At 41.2% G+C, this 22,941-nt stretch overlaps 2 protein-coding genes across 5 annotated transcripts in view; both read left to right on the forward strand.

The window, feature by feature from the left end:
- The window catches only part of tec (tec protein tyrosine kinase), a 78,684-nt gene that overhangs the window by 34,665 nt on the left and 21,078 nt on the right, over positions 1–22,941 (forward strand). For all 4 annotated transcript variants that reach the window (XM_062981614.1, XM_062981616.1, XM_062981617.1 and 1 more), the window contains exons 2-4: positions 2,210–2,392; positions 20,533–20,637; positions 21,665–21,746. In XM_062981614.1, the coding sequence (XP_062837684.1) occupies positions 2,255–2,392; positions 20,533–20,637; positions 21,665–21,746 (325 nt within the window). In that variant the 5' untranslated portion in view covers positions 2,210–2,254. The remainder of the gene's footprint in view (positions 1–2,209; positions 2,393–20,532; positions 20,638–21,664; positions 21,747–22,941) is intronic.
- On the forward strand, positions 2,410–9,886 carry LOC134299276 (uncharacterized). The gene is made up of 2 exons (XM_062981618.1): positions 2,410–4,109; positions 4,193–9,886. The coding sequence occupies exon 2, from the start codon at positions 5,850–5,852 to the stop codon at positions 6,750–6,752; it is 903 nt and encodes a 300-aa protein (XP_062837688.1). The 5' UTR covers positions 2,410–4,109; positions 4,193–5,849; the 3' UTR covers positions 6,753–9,886.

Here is a 22,941-nt window from a genome sequence, read left to right on the forward strand (position 1 = left end):
CCTGGCATGTAGCCATTCTCAGGGTGGTCCGAAGTTTAATGACAGATCAGAAGCTTAGTGGACTAGCAATGATTTCCATCCATCGGGACATCACTATCAAACCAGAAAAATTAATTGTCAAAATGGCCGGGGAGACGAAAAGAAGACTGTTGCTGTAAAGTAAAAAAATAAGTCAAAAAGTATTCTAAACATTTTGTTAATGAAAGTAAATAAATAACATTTATTATTTAAACTGTTACGTTTATTCATATCATGATCTGATCACCATGCTCAATATATCCCATATGCATGGGGGTATTGGATAATGATATAAAAGGTTTGCTAGGGTAGATCCTCTCTCACTCAGACTCAGATCCCCCCCCCCCCCCGAATCAAAATCCTGGCTACGGGCCTGATTGAGTTACAAACATCCAATTTACAAATGTCTCATAGTTAAGAATGAGGGTGAAAGAACAGGAAGTGAGAGAAATCTATCCCTAGGACTTTGTCCCTTTGGGGACTTTAAACAACAGTTTTGCAGTATTCACAATAATCTCCACTGCCATTGTTTGGTTTGGCTAAATATGTTTTTCTATCATGCCTATTTAATATGCTATGCACATAATATTCTGTACAGTATATACATCTTCTTCAATAAGGACTCCTCCAGACTGGCTAAAAGCCACAACTTTTGGCAAGAGTTGTAGCTGTGCTTAATTTTTTAAAATTCATATTAAAAAAATCTACTGGCAACAATTTTCCCTAAACTTTGCCAACAAAATCATTCCAATCCACATCTTTAACTGGGCAAAATTAAACATTTTATTGTTAGTATTGTTATAATGGCAAAGCTCTTCCTGTCTAATTTTTTTCTATTGAAATTCCAGTACTAGCCTCAGTTTGTTTTTTCCACTGCAAGCTTTTTAAATGTCACACATATGTATTCATTCCCTCAGTTTCTCCTGCTATATTTCGGGCAGACCCACAGAAGACAGTTTGAATGGACATGTGTGACCTTTCCTGTGGAGTTTTCCCTTTGACTTGCATTCCCTCATTTTGAGTTATGTGACTGAAGGGGTCTTCTGCTCCTCCACCTCTAATTTAGAGTTATAGTGCTAAATGGTAATGGCTTGCATCACTTTAGCACTATGACTATGCCAATTTTAAAAAAGTTAAATAGAAAATTAGAAATAGAAAATAGTAAAGGTAAAAGTTCTCCCGTGACACTGTATTATGATATGTTGTTTTTATATTTTGCTATATTGTATTGTCCTGGGCATGGCCCCATGTAAGCTGCCCCGAGTCCCCGTTGGGGAGATGGTGGCGGGGTATAAATAAAGTATTATTATTATTATTATTATTATTATTATTATTATTATTATTAGGTCTAGTTGTGTCAAACTCTGGGGGTTGGTGCTCATCTCCATTTCTAAGCCAAAAAGTCGGCGTTGTCCGTAGACATCTCCAAAGTTATGTGGTCAGCCTGACTGCATTGAGCGCTATTACCTTCCTGCCGGAGCGGTACCTATTGATCTACTCATATTTGCATGTTTTCAAACTGCTAGGGGCTAACAGTGGGAGCTAACAGTGGGAGCTCATCCCACTCGCTGGATTCAAACTGCTGACTTTTCGGTCAGCACATTCAGCAGCTCAGTGGTTTAACCCACTATGCAACCAGGGCTCAGAAATAGAAAATAGGAGATGGAAAATATGGATAGTAAGAGGAATGCATGGGTGAAAGGTGTTGAATCTATGGAAGGGAACTAGGAAACCTTGGCCACATCACAGTGTAACCAGCCTGAAGCATGAGAAAAGAATGACATACAGAATTCTGTATAGTGCCACAACCAGCATCAAACAAGGAATATTTATGGTACAAATGGATGTAGGCAAGAAAAGCAACCTGCAAACAGAATAGTTGCAACACACGAAATCCCAAAACAGAATGTCTCCACTTTGCCAGACCTACTGGGAACCTTGAAGAAGATTTACCTATGCTCAGAGACTTTCCCCCTCATTCCAGTCAAGTACAGGCCTCCAGGAAGAAGCAAAGTGTTACAGAAACTTTAACTTAGCAAAGAATAAACCTTTCTGATTAATGTTTAACCTTTGTACATTTCTGAGTTACTGTGTAAAGTGCAGTTCCTCTGCATTCTGAGGAATGCGCTGATTGGAACTGTGCATCTATGCTGCAGAAAAATTTATCAGTGTACATCTATTTTTTTTACAGAACTGGATCTTCAATGGCCGGGGAAAGATTGACCAAGTGGCTGAAATGAGTATGAACGCTATTCTAGAAGAGACTCTGATTAAAAGATCTCAACAAAAGAAAAGGACGTCTCCTTTAAATTACAAAGAGAGGCTTTTTGTACTTACAAAGTCGATGTTGACATACTATGAAGGTCGACCAGAGGTAAGAAACGGGGTTTTAATTGCACTTTTTCGCCATTTCCTGGAGAGAATATGCGTGAAACATCTGGTAGGAATGTGGTTGGTCTACTGTTTCAGATTTTATGACATCGAACTGGCACATAGTGAGGGAATTGCAGTTTTAAAAAATATATTATTAATGTACTTCTTGCATAGAATGATTTCCTAAAAATTCAGTAAAATAGGCTTGTTCTGTCAAGTATATTGCTTTGCTTTTGAATTGCATAGTTTTTTTAGGCTTGGAAGCAAGACTGATGGGAGTGCAGGTCAAGACTACCAGTGCCCTAAATATTCTCTTTAACAGCAAAGCTATTGAGAATTATATACTGTAATCATATGAGGCATGAGGTCTGCAGCACTCTTAAGATTAACACATTATATATTTTAAGCTTTCGTAATTATAGACTCCTTTATCAGATGTGTTTAATGAAATTTGAGAGAGTTCAGAATTGCTATAGTACAGGGCTTCTTAAACTTTTCCACTTGCAACTCTTTTTGACTGGAGAAATGTCTACATGAACCTAGGTATATAGGTATATAAAATAGGTAGAAAAATCAAACATTTATTGATAAGAAATCAGCATTTGCAAGGCTTGCTAAACAGGTTGATTTTCCTTTTTATAAAATACTAGCTGTACTCGGTCATGTGTTGTTGTGGCCCAGTCTGGTTCAATGTGAAGGAAAGGATAGAGAATCATGTTATTTTCCTGCTGGGAGAGGCCATAGCCCCCTCCCAGGGAGTGACCCCAGTGCCTCCTCCTCCCTAGTATTGAAAATCTGGCTACCAGTATTAAAAAAACTCTGAAATCAAGACAGTAACTGAAGAACACCACTCAGAAAACAGAGGAATTCCAGACATAAAACAATCAGGGCCAGCTAATTTCTCCCAACAAAGGATTCCACCAGGCAGGAAGAAGCCAGGCTTGGAAGCGGCAAGGCTATTCAGTGCTAATCAAGATGGCCAATTACAACATTCACACTTGACTCAAGCAGGAAAGAGTTTTTTTCTCTCACCCTAGAACTTCCACAGATATATTTATATAATTATTTTGTTTAATTATACTATAATACTGTTATATTATATTATAATATAAAAACATAATTAGTGGTATCTCTCGCTCACCTTTCTGGGGCCCATAATAAGGATTTTCACTCTCACTATCTGTTATGGTTGAGCCTTCTGGCTCCGGTACTAGGAGACGGGGTCGTAAGACTCCTCGAGAGTCAGACTCTTTTGAGGAGCATGAAAGGAAACGGCTCCGGGACTTATTTGCAGAACCAACAGATGAAGACTCATTTGAGGGTTTTACCGAGGGAATGGAGGAAGAGATGGTTAGCTCAGAGGAGGATGACATGGAGTGGACTCGTGTGAGGGAAGATTTGGGTGTCACCGGCAATGATAGCATGGGAGGCGATTGGCGGGTTGCAGGATCAGACCCATGGACGGGCTGGAGGGATGGAGCGGGATCCACAGCTGGGGATGCTGTGGGGCGTAGTCAAAGGTGTTTTAGCTCTGATGAGGATGATGATGATGAGGCACCTGGAATTAGGATAGCAGCTGACAGCGATGAGGAGTTATGAACTGGATAAAATGGGGTTTAGGATCAATGGCTAATTGCGTTGGGCAAGGTAATCTGGACGAACGCTTGGGCTCTTGTTGGGGAACTTCCTGAAGACGGGTGTGATTCGTTGCTGGATACGTAAGTTACCAAGGACACTGGGCATAGACGGCGGGAGGAACTGTGTGGGGTTTTTCTGTGCAACTTGTGTTTAATCTTGATAGCTTGGACCTCCGTCGTCTTTTTGACGGACATTAATTACCTACTCTGGATTGACGCTGGACTGACTGACTGACTATGACCTTGGACTATCCCTTCTGTGGCTATCGGTGGAACTTGTGGAACTTTAGACGTCTGCACTTGGCTTTCGACCTTGGACCGGATTGGGACCCTGCTGACCGCTGTTACCCTGATTGATGTGCCTGGACCCGGATTTCGCTCGTTGCACGGAGGAGTAAACAGCCTGAGTTACTCATCTGTAGCTTTTGAGTAGCAGAGAGGAATCTGCTGCCCGTTTTTGTGTTCATTTTGACCTCTGTTTACCAACTTTTGTTTGTTTAAATTGTCAGGCTGAAGTAAGCACTTTTGCTTTAATCCGGATTAAACTCCTGTTTAATCCGGTTTATCCTTTCGAACCGTTTTAATTCAAACGGAGCTGTTTCTGTTACTTTTCACACTGAAGACAAGTGTTTGCCTAGTCCTTTGCTTCCTACGGGAATTTTTAAGTTCTGTAACTTTAATAAACTGTGTTGTACTCTATTTGGTGGCGTTCTGTCTTTGACACTAACCTCTTTTCTGTGGCTAGGCCACAGAACCTCGGCTTCGCGTAACTTGCCAAGCCGAACTGAGTGGCGAGGAGGTGGGCCTAGCTATCCCTTGCAGCTTCATTCACGCCAGTTGCTAAAGGGAGGAGACTGCTTGGCTGTTGCTAGTGCCATTACTAAGGGGGGGAGCCATCTGCTACAGCAGTTGCTAAGGGAGGAGGGGACTGCTTGGCCATTGCTAAGTGAGGAGGAGACTGATTGGCCATTGCTAAGGGGTATGGTTTTACCTGTCTCAGGTGTGACAGGTTTGTGATAGTAGGTATGTGAATTGCTTAATACACTCGTCAGTTCAAATGCTATATTGTGTCCAAATTTCATAGCAATCAGTGAAATAGTTTAGGAGATAAGATGTCATCACAAACAGATATTACATTTTTTATTTATATAGATAGCTGAAACATCTTCAGCAGAGGTCAGTGTAAACACTGCACAGCAAATTAGTGTACATGTCTAAAACTACACTAGGTGATGTTCAGAAATTTTTTATTGCTGCCATATTTTTCAGAACTCCAACATTAAGCTAAGGAGATCACATTTGTAGACTTCAAGGTTTCATAGGAATCTATGAGCTACCCCACAATGGCAACTGCTGAAAAAACCAGATTTAGATCGTTTGGTTCCCTCCAGCTACCGCCCAGTTTCGAATCTTTCATTTCTGGGCAAGGTGATTGAGAGGGCAGTAGCGGTGCAGCTGCAGCAGTTCCTAGACGACACAGCCGGACTGGATCCTTTCCAGTCTGGCTTCCGTGCGGGGCATGGGACAGAGACTGTATTGGTTTCCATCACAGATCATCTCCGATGCCAGCTTGACCGGGGCGGGTCGGTGTTGCTTGTGTTATTGGATCTCACAGCAGCATTTGACACAGTCGATCACAATCTTCTGACCCACCGCCTTGCCGTTGCTGGAGTTAGGGGGACAGCTTTAAATTGGCTGGCCTCCTTTCTTCACAACCGTGGACAGCGAGTGGAGAGGGGGGGCCTGGTCTCTGAGAGGTCCCCTCTACATTGTGGGGTTCCTCAGGGGGCCATTCTCTCCCCTCTGTTGTTTAACATCTATATGCAACCACTTGCTCAGCTGGTCCGAGATTTCGGGCTCGAGTGTTATCAATATGCTGACGACACTCAGCTTGTGTTAAAGATGGAAGGCCAACCGGAGTCTGTACCCGACAGTTTTCACCAGTGCCTCGAGGCCATTATTGGATGGTTGCGTTCCAGTAGTTTGAGGGTGAATCCAGCAAAGACGGAGTTCCTATGGCTGGGCCGACCGGGCAGTGGGGATATCCAGTTGCCAACCCTGGATGGTGAAGTGCTACGCCCGTCTTCACTAGTAAAGAGTCTGGGAGTCCTCTTGAACCCTTCATTGACGATGCAGGCCCAGGTCTCCGCTGTTACCAAAACTGCCTTTTTTCATCTTCGGCAGGCTAGACGGCTAGCCCCCTATCTATCTAGGGACAACCTGGCTACAGTGATCCAGGCTACAGTCATCTCGAGACTGGATTACTGTAATGCCCTTTACATTGGCCTTCCTGTGTCGGTGATCCGGAAGCTCAAATTGGTGCAAAATGCAGCTGCCCGGCTCCTTGCGGGAGTCCCCATAAGATGCCACATAACACCAATCTTACGGCAGCTGCACTGGTTACCAATTGAGCACCGGATCACTTTCAAAGTGATGGTGCTTACCTTCAAGGCCTTACATGGTCCAGGGCCGATGTACCTGAGGGACCGCCTCACCCCTTACAAACCCCAGAGATCCCTCCGTTCTGAGGACCAAGACCTGCTGGAAGTCCCCAGTTTTAAGACCTTGCGTCTAACTGCAACTAGACGCAGAGCCTTTTCAGTAGTGGCGCCATCTCTGTGGAACACCTTGCCACCTGAAGTTCGTGCCTTGCGGGACTTGTTGGCCTTCCGCAGGGCATGTAAGACACACCTGTTTCGGCAGGCTTTTGAGTTCTGTTGCTGATGTTTTAAAAGGTGCTTTTAGGATGTTTTAAAGATTTTTTTTAAATGATGTTTTTAAAATGTTTTTTAAATTGTTGATTTTAGCCGGTTCTTGTAAGCCGCTCTGAGCCCTAGGGGAGTGGCGGCATATAAGTTTGAAAAATAAATAAATAAATAAATAAATAAACTTATGTTTGCATGATGTGCCTCCTTGATGCTTCTTCATGCTTCCTCATTCACAGGCAGTTCTGATTTTTATGAAACTCAATAAAAGTTGATACATTTTGGTTCATTTCTGCTTGTCTTACTTGTAACATGTTTTGTGATGTTAGATGCTTTCTCCATGTTGCATTACAGAAGTGTTGCAATCCTAGCATTGTCTGTCCCCTCCCCCCAAATATTTTTAAGCATTCAATTGTAATCCCCCCCCCCACCACTCATCCTCATTTTTAAACTTTGGTTTTAGATATGGTTTATTATAATGTTTTATATTGCATTTTATCTTTTTAAATCTCTCAAGAAGTTTATGACTATTTCACTCGTAAACTTTAAATTTTTACATCTGTGTTTTTGTTTGGTTTCCCCTATGCTTTAATTCCCACAGGGTTTGTCAAAGAAACATTTAGCAATACTGCTAGAATTCTAAGGATTTTTTAAAAGCACACCTCTCTACAAGGGAAGCTGACCTGTTTCTCTAGAGATGTATCGGATGAGGGAGAAAACAAAGTGAAGATAAACAGCAAGTTGTAAAGGCATTAAAAGTTAATACAGTAGAGTCTCACTTATCCAAGCTAAACGGGCCGGCAGAAGCTTGGATAAGTGAATATCTTGGATAATAAGGAGGGATTAAGGAAAAGCCTATTAAACATCAAATTAGGTTATGATTTTACAAATTCAGCACCAAAACATCATGTTATACAACAAATTTGACAGAAAAGGTAGTTCAATATGCAGTAATGTTATGTAGTAATTACTGTATTTACGAATTTAGCACCAAAATATCACGATATATTGAAAACATCGACTAAAAAAATGAATTGGATAATCCAGAACATTAGATAAGCGAGTGTTGGATAAGTGAGACTCTACTGTACTAAAGAATAACACCTTTTCTGTGTGTGCCTTCAAGTTACCTGATGACTTATGGTGGTCCCATGAATTTCATACAGTTTTCTTAGACAAGGCATATTCAAGGATGGTTTTTCCTGTTCCTTCCTCTGAAGTATAGATTACAGCACCTAGTATCCATGGGTGGTCCTCCATCCAGGTACTGACCAGGTTTGACTCTTCTAAGCTCAATGATATGGGATCATAGTCTTGCAGTGTCAAGCAGTGTCATCTTGAAGTGCTCTGGTCACTTTTCCTAGACATTTGAAACTTCTTGCAATTAACTTCTGATATTGTTTGCCTTATGTACAAGGCACTTTCTTTTCCTATGATTTTTATCAAAAAGAACTACCGAACAGAAAGATAACGTTAGTTGTTGAGCTAAACTACTGTGCTATTACTCCAAAGTGCCAGTCTTTCACCCAAACTGCTGTGTGCTGTCTACACACGTGCCAGAATGGGAAATTCATTTGAGATAAGAGTGCTTCGAGTTAAGAGTCCAGTCACTGAATGAATTAAACTCTTAAGTCAAGGTATCACTTATTTATATCCTACTTTTGCACTGAAGGAAAGTCAAAATGGTAGTCAGTGTGTTTAGTTCTTTGAAATTACTCCTGTAGGGCCCCTCTACATTGCTATACAACACAATTTGAAACTGCAGTATATGTCTGTGTAGATGTGACCAAGGGCACAAAGAACTTTATCCAGTAGAAACTGGTCTGGAAGGATTAAGTTGCTACAAGAGTGTGTCCTCATAGCATGCCATGCTTTAAGGAAGGAAGATTGTGTATACTCATTATGCGGTGAGTCAGCTGGTTGGTATTTCATCACCAGAAACCTCCTTGCTGTTTTGCAAATTGTTATCAGTGGATTTGTTTTATCTTTCTTGTAATCTGCTCTTAGCATCTTCTGTTAAGTATGTCCTTCTTGGCGTGTGAAAGGATCAGTGAAGATCTTAAAACGTTTACCCCTGTGGACAAAAATAAGAAGTCACGGGAGAGGAAATTAGTATTAGGTGTTGTTTATTGCAAGGCCCTTATTGGAAAGCCTTCTCTTGAAATGGGTGTGTGATAACTACTCAGTAATGAGAAAAAGCAGAATTCATAATGCCCAGCCACCTGCTGTTGCTTCAAGTGCTTGGAGTGAGCTTTGCCACTAAAAACAAATGCAGATGCAGAGCTAGAAAGCTGTGGTTCAGATAAAGATAGTTATTGTGTAGCAGACGAGGAGCTGAAAAGACCATTGCTGCTTTTCTCTGAACAAAGGAAGCAAGAAAATTCTCTCTGGTCAGATGAGACTTGTGGAAGGGAACAAAACAACACTACTCTTATTTAAGCGTGTTGCTGTGGGATATTTAAAATATGTTTCAAGGATTTGAGAATAATTTTTAGAATTGTTTGGAAGTTCCCGTCTATGTATTGCCGTCTATGATTCTATGATTCATCATACTAATTCAGAGTGCATCTACACTGTATAAGTAATGTAGTTTACACCATTTTACCTGACATGGCTCAATGCTATGGAATCTCAATTTTTTTACAAGCACCAAAGAGGTGCTTAACCAAACTACAAATCCCAGGATTCCATACCATTGAGCCATGGAATCATAGAACCATAGAGTTGGGAGAGACCTCATGGGCCATCCAGTCCAACCCCCTGCCAAGAAGCAGGAAAATTGAATTCAAAGCAAATCTGACAGATGGCCATCCAGCCTCTGTTTAAAAGCCTCCAAAGAAAGAGCCTCCACCACACTCCAGGGCAGAGAGTTCCACTGCTGAACAGCTCTCACAGTGAGGAAGTTCTTCCTAATGTTCAGGTGGACTCTCCTTTCCTGTAGTTTGAAGCCGTTGCTCCGCATCTTAGTCTCCAAGGCAGCAGAAAACAAATTTGCTTCTTCCTCCCTATGACTTCCCCTCACATATTTATAAATGGCTATCATGTCTCCTCTCAGCCTTCTCTTCTGCAGACTAAATATGTCCGGCTCTTTAAGCCGCTTGTTCTCCAGACCTTTGATCATTTTAGTCACCCTCCTCTGGACACATTCCAGCTTGTCAACATCTCCCTTCAATTGCGGTGCCCAGGATTGAACACAGTATTCCAGGTGTGTCTGACCAAGGCAGAATAGAGGGGTAACATGACTTCCCTGGATCTAGACACTAGACTCCTACAGTGATGTTGTTGTTGAAAAATCAATCTCTTCCCTCCCCCCCCCCCCAAAAAAAAATGAATTTGATAAAAGACTACTATGAATTACAGGCAGTCCCCGAGTTACAGATATCTGACTTATAAGCTACTTTTAGTTAAGAACAAGGGTGAGATAACAGGAAATGAAATTTATCCCATGGAAGGGAAATTCACTCCTGGAGTGAATTTATCATGGGGAAAAGGTGTCTCTACGGAAGCTTTGTGTCATGATCTCCAATCTTTGACATCTCTGGACACAGACCAAGCGCTGACAAAGAACAGATGCCAGCCATAAAACTGGCCAGCCATAAAACCTCAATTACCCTCTGGTATGTGAGAGCCCCTATATAAATGGGCTAAAGAGAAGATTCTGGTATTCTGTACAATAAAACCTGTTGGAATCTACCAGCGTGTGTCCTGGTGCTTTCTTCTGGTGGAAGACTTACCCACAGCACAACTGGGAGAAGAGAACCCAACACTTTGTCACCAATCCTTGTTTCCACAACAAGCTAAATTTTTCAAAATCAAATTATCACAGGAATAGAAAGTGAGGTGAAATTTTCTGACAGGGGCACAGACAGCAAGACAAACACCACAGTGGTGTTAACCTTTCCCTATGTTATCCCAAGCTAATATATGTTGGCTAGAGTTATACTTTAAAAATGTGTCTGTTCCAACTTACATACAAATTCAACTTAACAACATACCTACAGACCCTATCTTGTTTGTAACTTGGGGACTACCTGTATATATATATAGGTAAAGATAAAGTCTAGTTGTGTCCGACTCTGGGGATTGGTGCTCATCTCTATTTCTAAGTCGAAGACTGGTGTTGTCTGTAGGCACCTCCAAGGTCATGTGGCCGGCATGATTGCATGGAGCACTGTTACCTTTCTGCCAGAGTGGTACCTATTGATCTACTTACATTTGCATATTTCAAACTGCTAGGTTGGCAGAAGCTGGGGCTGCTCACCCTGCTCCCCAGATTCGAACCGCTGACCTTTTGATCAGCAAGTTCAGCATCTCAGTGGTTTAATCCGCTGTGCCTCCAGGGGCTTCACACACACACACACACACACACACACACACACATATACTAGCTGTGCCCGGCCACGCGTTGCTGTGGAGTTGTCTGGTGGTGTTGGTGAGAACTTGTTGAGGTAGTGGTGGTATTGAATGTCTGTTGTATGGTTGTCTTTATGTTTAGTATGCATTTGGTTGTTTGTGTACTGTGAAAGTGGTGAGGGTAGAGGAGGTCTATGTCCCTGTGTAGTATTGTATAGTATTCATACGTTGTCCATGTGTTGTGAATGCTTGGATTGTGTCCTGCTGCATAGTAGAAAGGGTTGGGCTGGATGGCCCTTAGGGGTCTCTCCAAACTCTTGGATTCTATGCTTCTATCATCATCATCATCATCATCATCATCATCATCATCATCTTCATCATCATTATTATGTAGAGGCTGGATGGCCATCTATCAGGAGTGCTTGGATTGTGTCCTCCTGCATGGTAGAAGGAAGTTGATCTGGATGATCCTTAGGGGTCACTCCAAACCTTAGGATTGTATGATGATGTTATTATTATTATTAGTAGTAGTAGTAGTAGTATTAGTATTGAGAGGCTGGGTGACCATCTGTTGGGAGTGATTGGCTTGTGTCCTGCATGGCAGAATTGGGTTGGGCTGGATGGCCTTTAGGGGTGTCTCCTAACTGTCTGATGCTATGATTCGATGTGTATTATTATTGTGCAGATCTTGGATGGCCATCTGTCAGGAGTGCTTGGTTTGTGTCATCCTGTATGGTAGAAGGAAGTTGAACTGGATGATCCTTAGGGGTGTCTCCTAACCTTATGATTGTATGATCTTCTTCTTCTTCTTATTATTATTATTATTATTATTATTATTATTATTATTATTATTATTATTATTATTGAGAGGCTGGGTGGCCATCTGTTGGGCGTGCTTGGATTGTGTCCTCCATGGCAGAATTGGGTTGGACTGGATTACCACAGTAATTATTTCATATTACAGTAGAATCTCACTTATCCAACATTTGCTTATCCAGTGTTCTGGATTATCCAATGCAGTCTACCTTTTAGTAGTCAATGTTTTAGTAGTCAATGTTTTAAATTCGTGATATTTTGGTGATAAATTGTAAATACAGTAGTTACAGTAGAGTCTCACTTATCCAACATAAACGGGCCAGCAGAAAGTTGGATAAGCCCTCCATCTGCAGAAGAGAAGCAGGTGTAAAGACAGGGCTTAAGATTCCACTAATTCCGAGAAGTTTAACTCTCCATCTGCAGAAGAGGTGAGATTAAAGACAGGGCGTGGTGGGCGAGGCAAGGCAAAGCAGGCGGCAGGCAAGGTGGATGGTGTTCTTCTCCTCCACCAATTGGCCTGACGAGCAGGGCTCAGTGGTCCGAAAAGCAGGCAACTAAACCATTTCTGTTCCTACATTCCTTTTCGTTTCACTGTTTTTTTCCGTACCGGTAAGGGGTGTACCGTTTCGCGCCATCCAAATTGACAGAACAAAATGGAAACACGAAATCATCGAATGATATAGATACTGGGCCCATGACTAATAAGTATCCATAATTTACATTCCAAAACATGCTCTTGTGTTCTACGTGAGGTCGACATATACATGAGTATATATTGTGGAACAATATAAATCAACAAGGCAGTCCATTGGTTTGCAAGTTGACTATCCTTCCAGATAACTTTAAATTGAAAAAAAAAACCAGAATGCAGAGAGTTTATTTTATAGAGATCCTATGAGACATGTTATATTCTCAGCAACCTAAATCATGGATGTTAAATTTAGACCTTTTGAAAATGAATACCAGGCTGCTCACCAGTTTGGTCTGCAGACATTAAGGGCAAAATTAAATGGCCTGGTGACGTTGATGTTTTCATTGCACTGGTGACACAAGTTGTACATATGGCAACACAGTTAGACCTGATTTATAATTGTTTTGTATCTCCAGAGGAGAAATAGAGCATGTGGTGTGTATTGCTTGTCATCTTCCACTATTTTCAAAACAGTGTGCATTCCTCGACATAACAATACACAGGTTGTATCTATCTACTCCTTGTACATTCTCCAGTCCTTTAGCAGGACTGTAAGAAATACTTTTTGGTGCTCCTCTCTTCTGAGCAGTGTTTTCTTAGCAGGATTTGTTTAGAAGGCTTTGCCTTCCTCTGAGGCTGAGAGTATGAATTGTCTGAGGTCACCCCGGTTGGGCCAATGCTTAAACCACTATACTATGCTGGCTCGCATGCCATTATCTTTCCTATCTTTATGTAAAGTTTGAGTAAACAGAAAAATCTTATCAGTGGGAAGATCTGAGTGCTGCTGAGCAGGATAGAATAATGGCAGCAGCTGTCTTTAGTACATTTTATATGAAAAAATTGTTTCTGCTGGCACCTTATTCCCCAGTTCATTTGCATCAAAGCCAATTAAAATATGCTTTGTTTAATAAAGCACGTGTTATTTCATAAGTTGTATTGTAGTGTGTTGTTCACTTGGTTATAAAATTTTGTTGTTCCCTGTTGGTTTTCAGAATGAGGTGAAGCTCCTTGCTCTGAAAGCCATGAAATCACACAAATTCCTTTAGAAAACTCATGAAGCTGTATTTTTTATTATTTCTTTTGCAGTTGTAGGAAAGGCTATGACTTACTATTTTCATCCTTTTACTAGTGTTCTGATGACAGGGTCTGGAAAAGTTCATTTTTTGGATGACAGTTCCTATACTTACCTGGGGAAGGTTGGGAAGTGTAGTTCAAAAGCACAATTTTTCAACATTCTGGAATACTGGGTTAGCTGTCCCTGATTGTTTCATGTCTGGAATTTCTGTTTTCAAAGTGTTGTTCTTTATTTACTGTTTTAGAGTTTTTAAATACTAGTAGCCAGTTTTTGTTCATTTTCATGGTTTCCTCCTTTCTGTTGAAATAGGGACAGCTAACACCTCCAAACAAAGGATTCTTCCAGACAGGAAGAAGCCAGGCCTTGAGGCCACAGGGCCATCAAATACTAATCAAGGCGATTAATTACAACATCCACACCTGCCTCTAACAGACAAGGGTTCTCTCTCCCACCCTGGACCTTACATAGATAGATAAACCTCCCTCCAACATACCTCACACCTCTGAGAATGCCTGCCACAGATATGGGCGAAAGGTCAAGAGAAAAAGCTTCTGGAACCCAGTGATTCCGGCCATGAAAGCCTTCAACAATACATTCTAGAATACTGCTATTTCTTCAGTATTCAGGGCCGGCCCAACACGGAGGCCACCTGAGGCGGCCGCTTCGGGCGCAGGTCCCCGGGGGCGCCGTCAAGCTTCCCCCCCCAGCGGGGACCATGGGCTCGCTCGCCAGCGAACAGGAAGGCAAGGCCAGCCAGGTCAGGGTGGTGCCCCGGCTCCCGCCCAGCACGCCCTGGCCCCGCCTCCCACGCTGCGCAAGAGGCGAGGCCAGGGTTGGCTCTGCCTCCCGCGCTGCTCGCCCTGGCTCGGTTGGCGTTGCCTAGCCGGCCAGGCTGCAGACGGAGTCCCTCCAGGCCACGGTTGCCGCAGCCTGGAGGGACTTTCCCGCCGCCTAGCCAGCTGGGCAGGGTGCGCGGGGCGGGAGGGGGGGCCCCGCCAGGGCGGTGCCCCGCCTCCTGCCCAGCGCGCCCTGGCCCCGCCTCCCACGCTGCGCAAGAGGCGGGGTCAGGGCGAGCAGCACGGGGGGGGGGGCAGAGCGTGGGAGGCGGGGCCAGAGCATGGGAGGCGGGGCCTCCCGCGGCGCATGGCCACGCCTCCCACAGCGCGGGGGGCGCAATCCCCCCCGCTTAACATGTAAAATTATCTCGGGCCGACCCTGTCAGTATTGCACTTAAAAGTTTTATATGATCCAGTGAACTATTACAAATACTCCCAAGTTAGTTCCCTTCACTGATATGCCCATGAGAGTGGACCTCACTATAGTGTCATATATGAGTTTTGGCTGCAGAATTGACATCTTTCCATGGTGCAGCTGACTGTGGGAAAAATGGGCACAGACGACACCTATTCATGCATGCAGTCATAACGTGCTCAGAAGAATGCAGTTTTTTAGAACTTTAATGCCAATTTGGAAACAGTTATCAGATGGGTACTTAATCTTGTTCGCATGTCACATTAAACATATTCTCACTGTTCATTCTGTTCCTTAAAGTGGTTTTATATCTGTGGAACATCTTAGATCTTTTAGCAGTTTTAGCACATTCTGTTATTTTATGTCGGTCTTAGAAGGATTGAGCTTCTGAGCTTGATCTTTTGATGTAGATGTTTATATCTGCATTTACGTAACTGAGACCAATTTGCAACAGGGCAAAACTGATTTGCTGAATCAATAAACACATTTATTTGTGAGAACTTTGTGGGTGGAATGACACAAGCAAACAACATGTTGCATGTATTTCTTTCTGTTTCTCGATATAATTTCCTCTTTTGGAATTTATCAAGCATTCCTTTCATAGACAAGCTTTCTTAAAATGTTCTTTGTCTCCTGCTATATGTTTTCTATGTTACTGTCAGCTATGCAGCCTTGGGGCAGCATGCTTGTGTTGGGTGCTTTCTAGGATGAACTTACATTTCATCTGAGAGAAATTGAGGCCCAGGTCAAATACAACACACCTTAGAGCCCTGGTAATATGTCAACACTGCCTCCTTAAACTCATTCTTTCTTTTTATCACCATGAACATCCCCATCCAAAGCCCACCTCATGTAATAATAATAATAACAATAATAATAATAATAATAATAATAATAATAATAATAATAATAATAATAATTTATTTTTCTATCCCGCCACCATCTCCCCGAAGGGACTCAGGGCGGCTAACATGGGGCGATGCCCAAAACAAAACAAAATAAAGCAATTACAACGAATATCAAAACAAAAAAAGTAATAACATAAATAAAAAATAAACAATTTAAAATACAATAAAACACATAAAATCGGAACGAATGAGTTAATAATACAGCATCAGCCACTGGAGATAAATAATATTTGAAATATATGAATATATTTGAAATTTGGAACTGAACATGGAGCTGAAATTGAACCATTTGTACATTTGAATGGAGGGGGAGAAAGGCTTTTTTTTAAAATGGGAGGGGAGCTCATATTTGAAGAGCAAGAAATTTATTTGGGGAGAAAAAACTTGAAATGCCATTTGTGAGAAAACGGTGCAGAACTTTGAAATGTTGTTCTGAGTTGTCTAGTCCAGGGTTCTTAAACTGTATGCCCCAACCCCAAACGGGGTCCCCTTAGCTCAATATTAGGGTCACTATAATTTGACAATAGTAAAAGGCTTCCAAACACCACCTATGTGGCATGTTTACAGTGGACTTTGCAGAAAATGCTTCAGCTGTACTTCACAAAAAAGAAAATCAGTCTGTTTAGCAAGCCTTGGGGATGCTCATTTGTTAGTAGTAAATGTTTGGTTTTAATGTAGCTACGGGGGTGGCTGGAAATTGTGAGGGTTTTTTAAAGATGTATCTTTCTGAATACCTGTTAAAACATTTTAAAAAGCAAATGTTTGATTTTATGGCTATTTTATATACCTATGAGCTTGGGTATCTGGCGATGCCTGGGTTATTAGAAAAAGGCATTGTCATATCAGTTTGGTCATATGTTACGCTATGTCTTAGAAAAAAAACCTCAGTCTTTGCTTTTGTTTTTTATGAATGCTCCCATTAGAAATTACATAAGGATGTGGGTGAACAACAATTCCCCAAAATGTTGGGTCAATCCTCCCCAAACCCCACTAATATTCACAGTTGGGTCTGTGTGCCAAGTTTGGTCCAGATCCATCATTGGTGGAGTTCAGAGGGCTCACAGAATACGGGTGAACTATAACTCCTGAATGTCAAGGTCAATCATCCCCAGAGTTCACCAGTATTACCAGTTGGCCATGTTGAATGTGTGTGCCAAGTTTGGTCCAGATCTGTCATCAGATGGGTTCAGTATTCTCTGAATACGAGTGAACTATGACTCCTGGATGTCAAGGTAAATTACCCTATAACCCCGCCAGTATGCAAAGGTGGCCATGTTGGATGTGTCTGCCAAGTTAGTTCCAGATCTATCGTTGGTGCAGTTCAGAGTGCTCTTAGATTGCAAATGAACTATACATCCCAGTACCTACAACTCCTCTAAGTCATGGTGAATTCTTCCCAAACCTCTCTCTCCAGTATTCTGATCAATTCCTCTGTTTGCTGTGTGCCATAGGAAAGGGTAGGAAAGGGTTAAGGGAGAGGCAGTGGGCGGTGTCATGCGAATGGAGAGAGAAAGGAGCCCTGGGATGTGCTCGCTGTAACCTGCAATGTCCTTGGAGACAGTGACTTGGTGGCTCCACAGCACTGGGAACTATAGCCTGTTTGTAGAGGCTGGAGACAGTCTGTATGAATGGACACCCGTGCCACGTACATACATACAGATTTTCACTTTTATTATGTGTATAGATATAGATATATCTCTATATCTATTATATATATAGATATATACAGGGAGTCACATAAACATTTCTCAGATGGAAAGGGATCGCCAGTGGAAAAAGTTTAAGAAGCTCTGCTGTAGTCACATCAGTATAGATTATTGTAGTACTGGCTAGGGTTTCTGGAAGGTATAGTGCTACAAAATAATTTTTTAAAGCTCCAAAGCAGTGTTCATTAAGGGAAAAATACCTTCCCTTCCATGTTTATGTGTGTGTATTTGGGTCTATGAGTAGTAATGTTGGGAGAATGGGCCCATTAGAGTGAATGCAGCCTTTGAAGAAGAAAACGAGCACAAAAAAGTAATCAAATTGACTAATCCCAACATGTGCAAAACTCTAATATTAGCATTTAATTTTAAGAACTGCAAACTTTTTAATGCATATTTTTAGCTTTATCTAGATTCTTACATCCTGACATTCTTCCTGATTCTGGGTAGCAAAGCATGACTATAATGTGTACATGTTTTATTTCTGAGAACTGAACTACTCACTATCTTAACTGTATACGACATTGCTCTGCCTCCTTATTTTCTCTTACTATCATGTAAGAACTGGAGGGGGATATTTTTCAGATTGCAATCACCCATATATAATATTAAAACATTCTCTACAGCCATTGATGGCCAACATTCATACAGAGCTTTAGAAAGGGAGGTGATAGAGAGAGAGAGAGAGAGAGAGGGTAGTAATTTGGAGACTGGAGGATTTTTTTTGTTGGGGGGGATCCTATTTGGGAGGTAATGCCCTCTTCCACCCCATAACTACATTCATAGGTGTACAATAAGGACCTCATTGTCCTTATTGTACACCTGGCATTGCAGCAAAAAGAGAGGGGCAGTGGGGCAAATCTGTTGCTCCATATGGATTTTAATGTATTGTTCATTATTTTATTTTGTGTATTGTTGGAATGTTTTAAGTTTTTGTCAAATATGTTGTGTTGTTGTTTCGGGCTTGTCCCTGTTGTGAGCCACCCTGAGTCCCTTTGGAGAGATGGGGCGGGATATAAAAATAAAGTTTATTATTATTTATTATATGCAGCTCTTTCTTGGCAACACTTTCACCATTTGACATGGGAAACGTCACCATTCTGCAGAGGACCCATGCTGACTCCCATGTTGCGGGGAACATCTCTGATGATGCTTCCACCACGGTTGGAGGCGAGGCCTCTGCTGAAAGTCACATGGCTTTGTGTGATGTCTGGCGTGGGGCTCGGTCCTCAAGATTGGGTGAAAGCGTCTTAGGACGGTAAATTTTCCCCCTCTGATGAGGCCCTTAATGGGTAGGGAGACATTCCCATTCTCATAATACTGGATTCCAACTGATGGAAGATTAAGGATAAACAAAATAAAATCCTTCCTGAAATACATCACTAAACTATGGAAGGAGCTGCTAAAGGTGTAATGATAGTCACCTATGTGGATGAGTTTTTAAATGATTGTACATAATTTATTAAATATATTGCTGACAATGACTGTGTTCTGTAGAATTTATGCATTTTGACACCACTTTAACTACCATGGCTCAATACGGTGGTCTCCTGGGATTTGTGTTTTGGTGAAGCACCAGAGAAGACTAAAGACCTCGTAAATCTACAACTCATGGGCTTCCATAGCACCGAGCCATGGGGGTTAGAACAGACAAGGCCAACACTGCCATATAATGCGGTTTGAAACTGCATACAATGCATGATATGGTCCGTGTAGAGAAGACTGACATAATGGAATTCAATGCAGTTAAACTCTATTTATGAGTCTGCACTGACCATATGAAAACTGCATTATTTGGCAGTGTAGATTGGGCCCCAGTGTAGTAGTTTGAGTTTTGGACTACAACTCTGGAGGCCAGGGTTCAGATCTCCACTCGATCATGGAAGACCATATGTTCACCTTGGGCATGACATCCTCTCTCCACCCTATAGAGAGTCAAAAAGCCTCTGGACAAATCTTGAAAAAACCCTGTGATATCTTTTACTTGTGGTTGCCATACATTGGAAATGACTTGAAGGAATGCAACAACAACATCAAAATTCTAAAGCAGACTCTGACTAAAGATTAATGTACAGAAAGGCCTTTTGTAACATTTTGTTCTTCCTTGTTTCGTCTCAGATGTGTGCTAACAAGTTCAGCAGCTGTTTTTATTGTCCATTTTTTGCTGCCTCCTAAGCTTGACCTTTTACTCATTTAAGTGACATGCCTGAGGAACACTTGTGTGAATGTCTCTTTTTCAGCATTTCTCTTTATTCTTTAGAATCAAATTTCAATAAATTATTTGCTGGAATTAAATAGTGAAACAGACGGATTATTGTAGGTGGGCAAACCTGTGTGTCTCTCTGAAGATGATTCATTATAATTTCATTGAAGGAAGTAGTTTCTAAGAACACACCCAGTAATAAAAATTGTGTTAAAATTATTTTCATATTCTTGAGAGGGAAATAAAAACCAGTGCAAAGGTTTCCCGTCCGCTGCTTTGTCTCCAACCCTACCTAGTGTTTTGTTGTTGTTCTTTGTCTTGAATTGTATAGGTCTGTTTTTATTAGCAGTTGTCGGATTTTTTAATGCTCTCAGGATTGTCAAAACCATTGCACAAGATTCTACTATTGTTTTGTAAATTTCATTTGAACAAGGGGGCCCCCTTCTGACAAAATGGATACAGGGTTATAATTCATAATACAGTAGAGTCTCACTTATCCAACATAAACGGGCCGGCAGAACGTTGGATAAGTGAATATGTTGGATCATAAGGAGGGATTAAGGAAAAGCCTATTAAACATCAAATTAGGTTATGATTTTACAAATTAAGCACCAAACATCATGTTATACAACAAATTTGACAGAAAAAGTAGTTCAATATGCAGTAATGCTATGTAGTAATTACTGTATTTACGAATTTGGATAAGTGAGACTCTACTGTACCTTTAACTCCAATGTCTAGATGAATTGTATGCATTCTAAACTGTCTCTTAACAACATGTTTGTTTCTCATGTTTCAGAAAAAATACAGAAAAGGATCAGTTGACATTTCAAAAATCAAATGTGTGGAAATTGTGAAAAATGATGGTGCTGTCATTCCATGTCAAAATAAATATCCATTTCAGGTAAGTTTCTATGGTTTAAGAACATTGCTTCACATAGAACTCATAGCTCCATGTATGTCCTAGTAATATTTCAACAATATATGTTTGCAGTTAAAATATCCAGCTAAGAATCTAGGTTAAGCATAGTTCCTTCCAATTTTGAAGAAGAGAAAATTGTTTTTATTAAAAAATTTACCATGCACCAAATGTATTCCTATTTAGAAATGTTTTTAACCTAGCATTAAAAATCTGATCTGTGGGCAAAGTAATTGCATTCTTATATATGCCATTTTGCTTTATGAATCATTACTGATTAGTAAATATTAAAACTCAAATTAATAAATTTTACGGGTGAGACAAGAGCCCCCCTCCATGTACCATCAATGAGGTCAATGCGTTGTGTTAGGACATAGGAGAAGGCTTTTTGGCCATGACATGGCAATTGTGGAATGCTGTCTCTTTGGAGGCCCGCTTGACATAAACATTCATTTTATTCAGGAACCAACTAAAATCTGGTTTTTCATAAAGGTCTTTAGGTCTCATTAGTTCTTCTGAAGTACCATTGGACATAGTTTTTAAAACTTTTAAACCTTTTAATTTTGTTTTTAACACATTATGATATGTAATATGCTTTTTGCTTATTTGTTTTAGTTTTAAACCATTTAATTTGCATTAATGTTATGTTATAATGGTGATTTGAGTGTTGGGCTGTAAGATCCTCACTTGGCCATGAAATCCACTGAGATTATCTGCTTTGAACTGGATTATATGGCAGTGTAGAGTCATATAATTCAGTTCAAAGCAAATACTCTGGAATATCTTCTTTGATAATCTGGATTATATGGCAGTATAGAAAGGGCCTGAGTTACCTACTGCAAGACACACCGTTTCAGCCTCAGAGGAAAGCAATGGAAAACCTCCTCTGAACAAAACTTGCCAACAAAACCCTATGATAGTTTTACCTTAGTGGCATCCAAGGTCATAAAGGCTTGAAAGCACACAATAAAAATATCAAATATTTATCTTTGGTTTTTTTTTTCCTTTTTAGGTTGTTTACGATAATAGCACACTTTATATTTTTGCGCCCACTGCATACAGCAGGGATCAGTGGGTAAGAAATTTGAAAGAAGGTAATTGCATCTGTTCTTGATATTAATATTTGTCCTGAGCATATGCACTGATCATCAGCTAAAGGGCTAGGAATTGTTCTGTCTGTATCTACTAAACAACGCTATTTTTTTTTTAAAAAGTAACCAGCCAAAAAGAAGTTTTTTCACTGCACAACCACAACAGTGATTTGATTTTAACTGCAGAGGCGCCAACCTATGAAATTCTGGAATTTTAAGTTTAGGGAGTAATATTTTTTGAATTTTCAGCCAAAGGGCTCCAGTGTCTCACAAAATAATTTATTTATTGGATTGATGCCTTGCCCTTTCTCCCGGGATGGGATCCAAGGCAGCTTCCAAAGTTTAAAACATGATTGTCGTGCATCGCCTAGCTTCCCCTTTACCTGATCCCACGGGGGGAAGCGTCCACTGTGTGGCTTCCCTGCATTGATCCCTATACTTTCTGTGTTGCTGCTATGGTGGCATCCGCCGGTTCCTCTCCTTTTGCGCCATGGAGCCCCGCTGAAGTAGATCTACATCATGGGATGGAAGCTAACGGGCTGTGTAGGGCAAATTGAGAGGAATCGGCATATGCTTCTGATTTTAGCCCTTCTGATGAGGTCATGAGAAAAAGCTATCTCCTGCAAAACTTAAAAGCTTTTGCAAGTTTGCACAGAGAGATACAGTCTTTCAAATAATCTGAAACCAAGCCATGTAGTGCTTTATAGGTCAAAACCAGCAGTTTGAATTATGGCTAGTGGCAGCCAGTAGAGTTGTTTCAATAGCAGATCACATAGCTCTAGTTAAATGTCAGAAGTACATAGGATGCAGGTTTGGCAAAATGCTGTATTTGTATTCTGTGGAAGGGCAACTTGTGGCTCTCAGTATTCTGGATACTGATAGCAGTCCTCTTGGTCCTTCACCATTGAACTGATGCATCGGGATTATAGGAGCTGCAGTCCAAGAATATCTTGAGGGCCACAACTTGCCCATCCCTAGTTTAGATGCTATACCAGTAAATATATGTTCCCAAAACACTTGCCTGCTGTTTAAACTGGTGGGCTCTCCCAGTTCTGTTATGTAGTATGTCTTCTGGAAGGGGGAGGATAAGCATTACTGTCATGAAATTTTCCTTTGGTCTGAACATTTAGACTTACAGTTTAGGAATCCAAAGAAGGGGGCAGACAAAGTTACCAAGGGAATGGTAGCGTAGCAAATA

Source organism: Anolis carolinensis, chromosome 5 (genome assembly GCF_035594765.1).
Source record: "Anolis carolinensis isolate JA03-04 chromosome 5, rAnoCar3.1.pri, whole genome shotgun sequence".
Classification (NCBI taxonomy): Eukaryota; Metazoa; Chordata; class Lepidosauria; order Squamata; family Dactyloidae; genus Anolis; species Anolis carolinensis.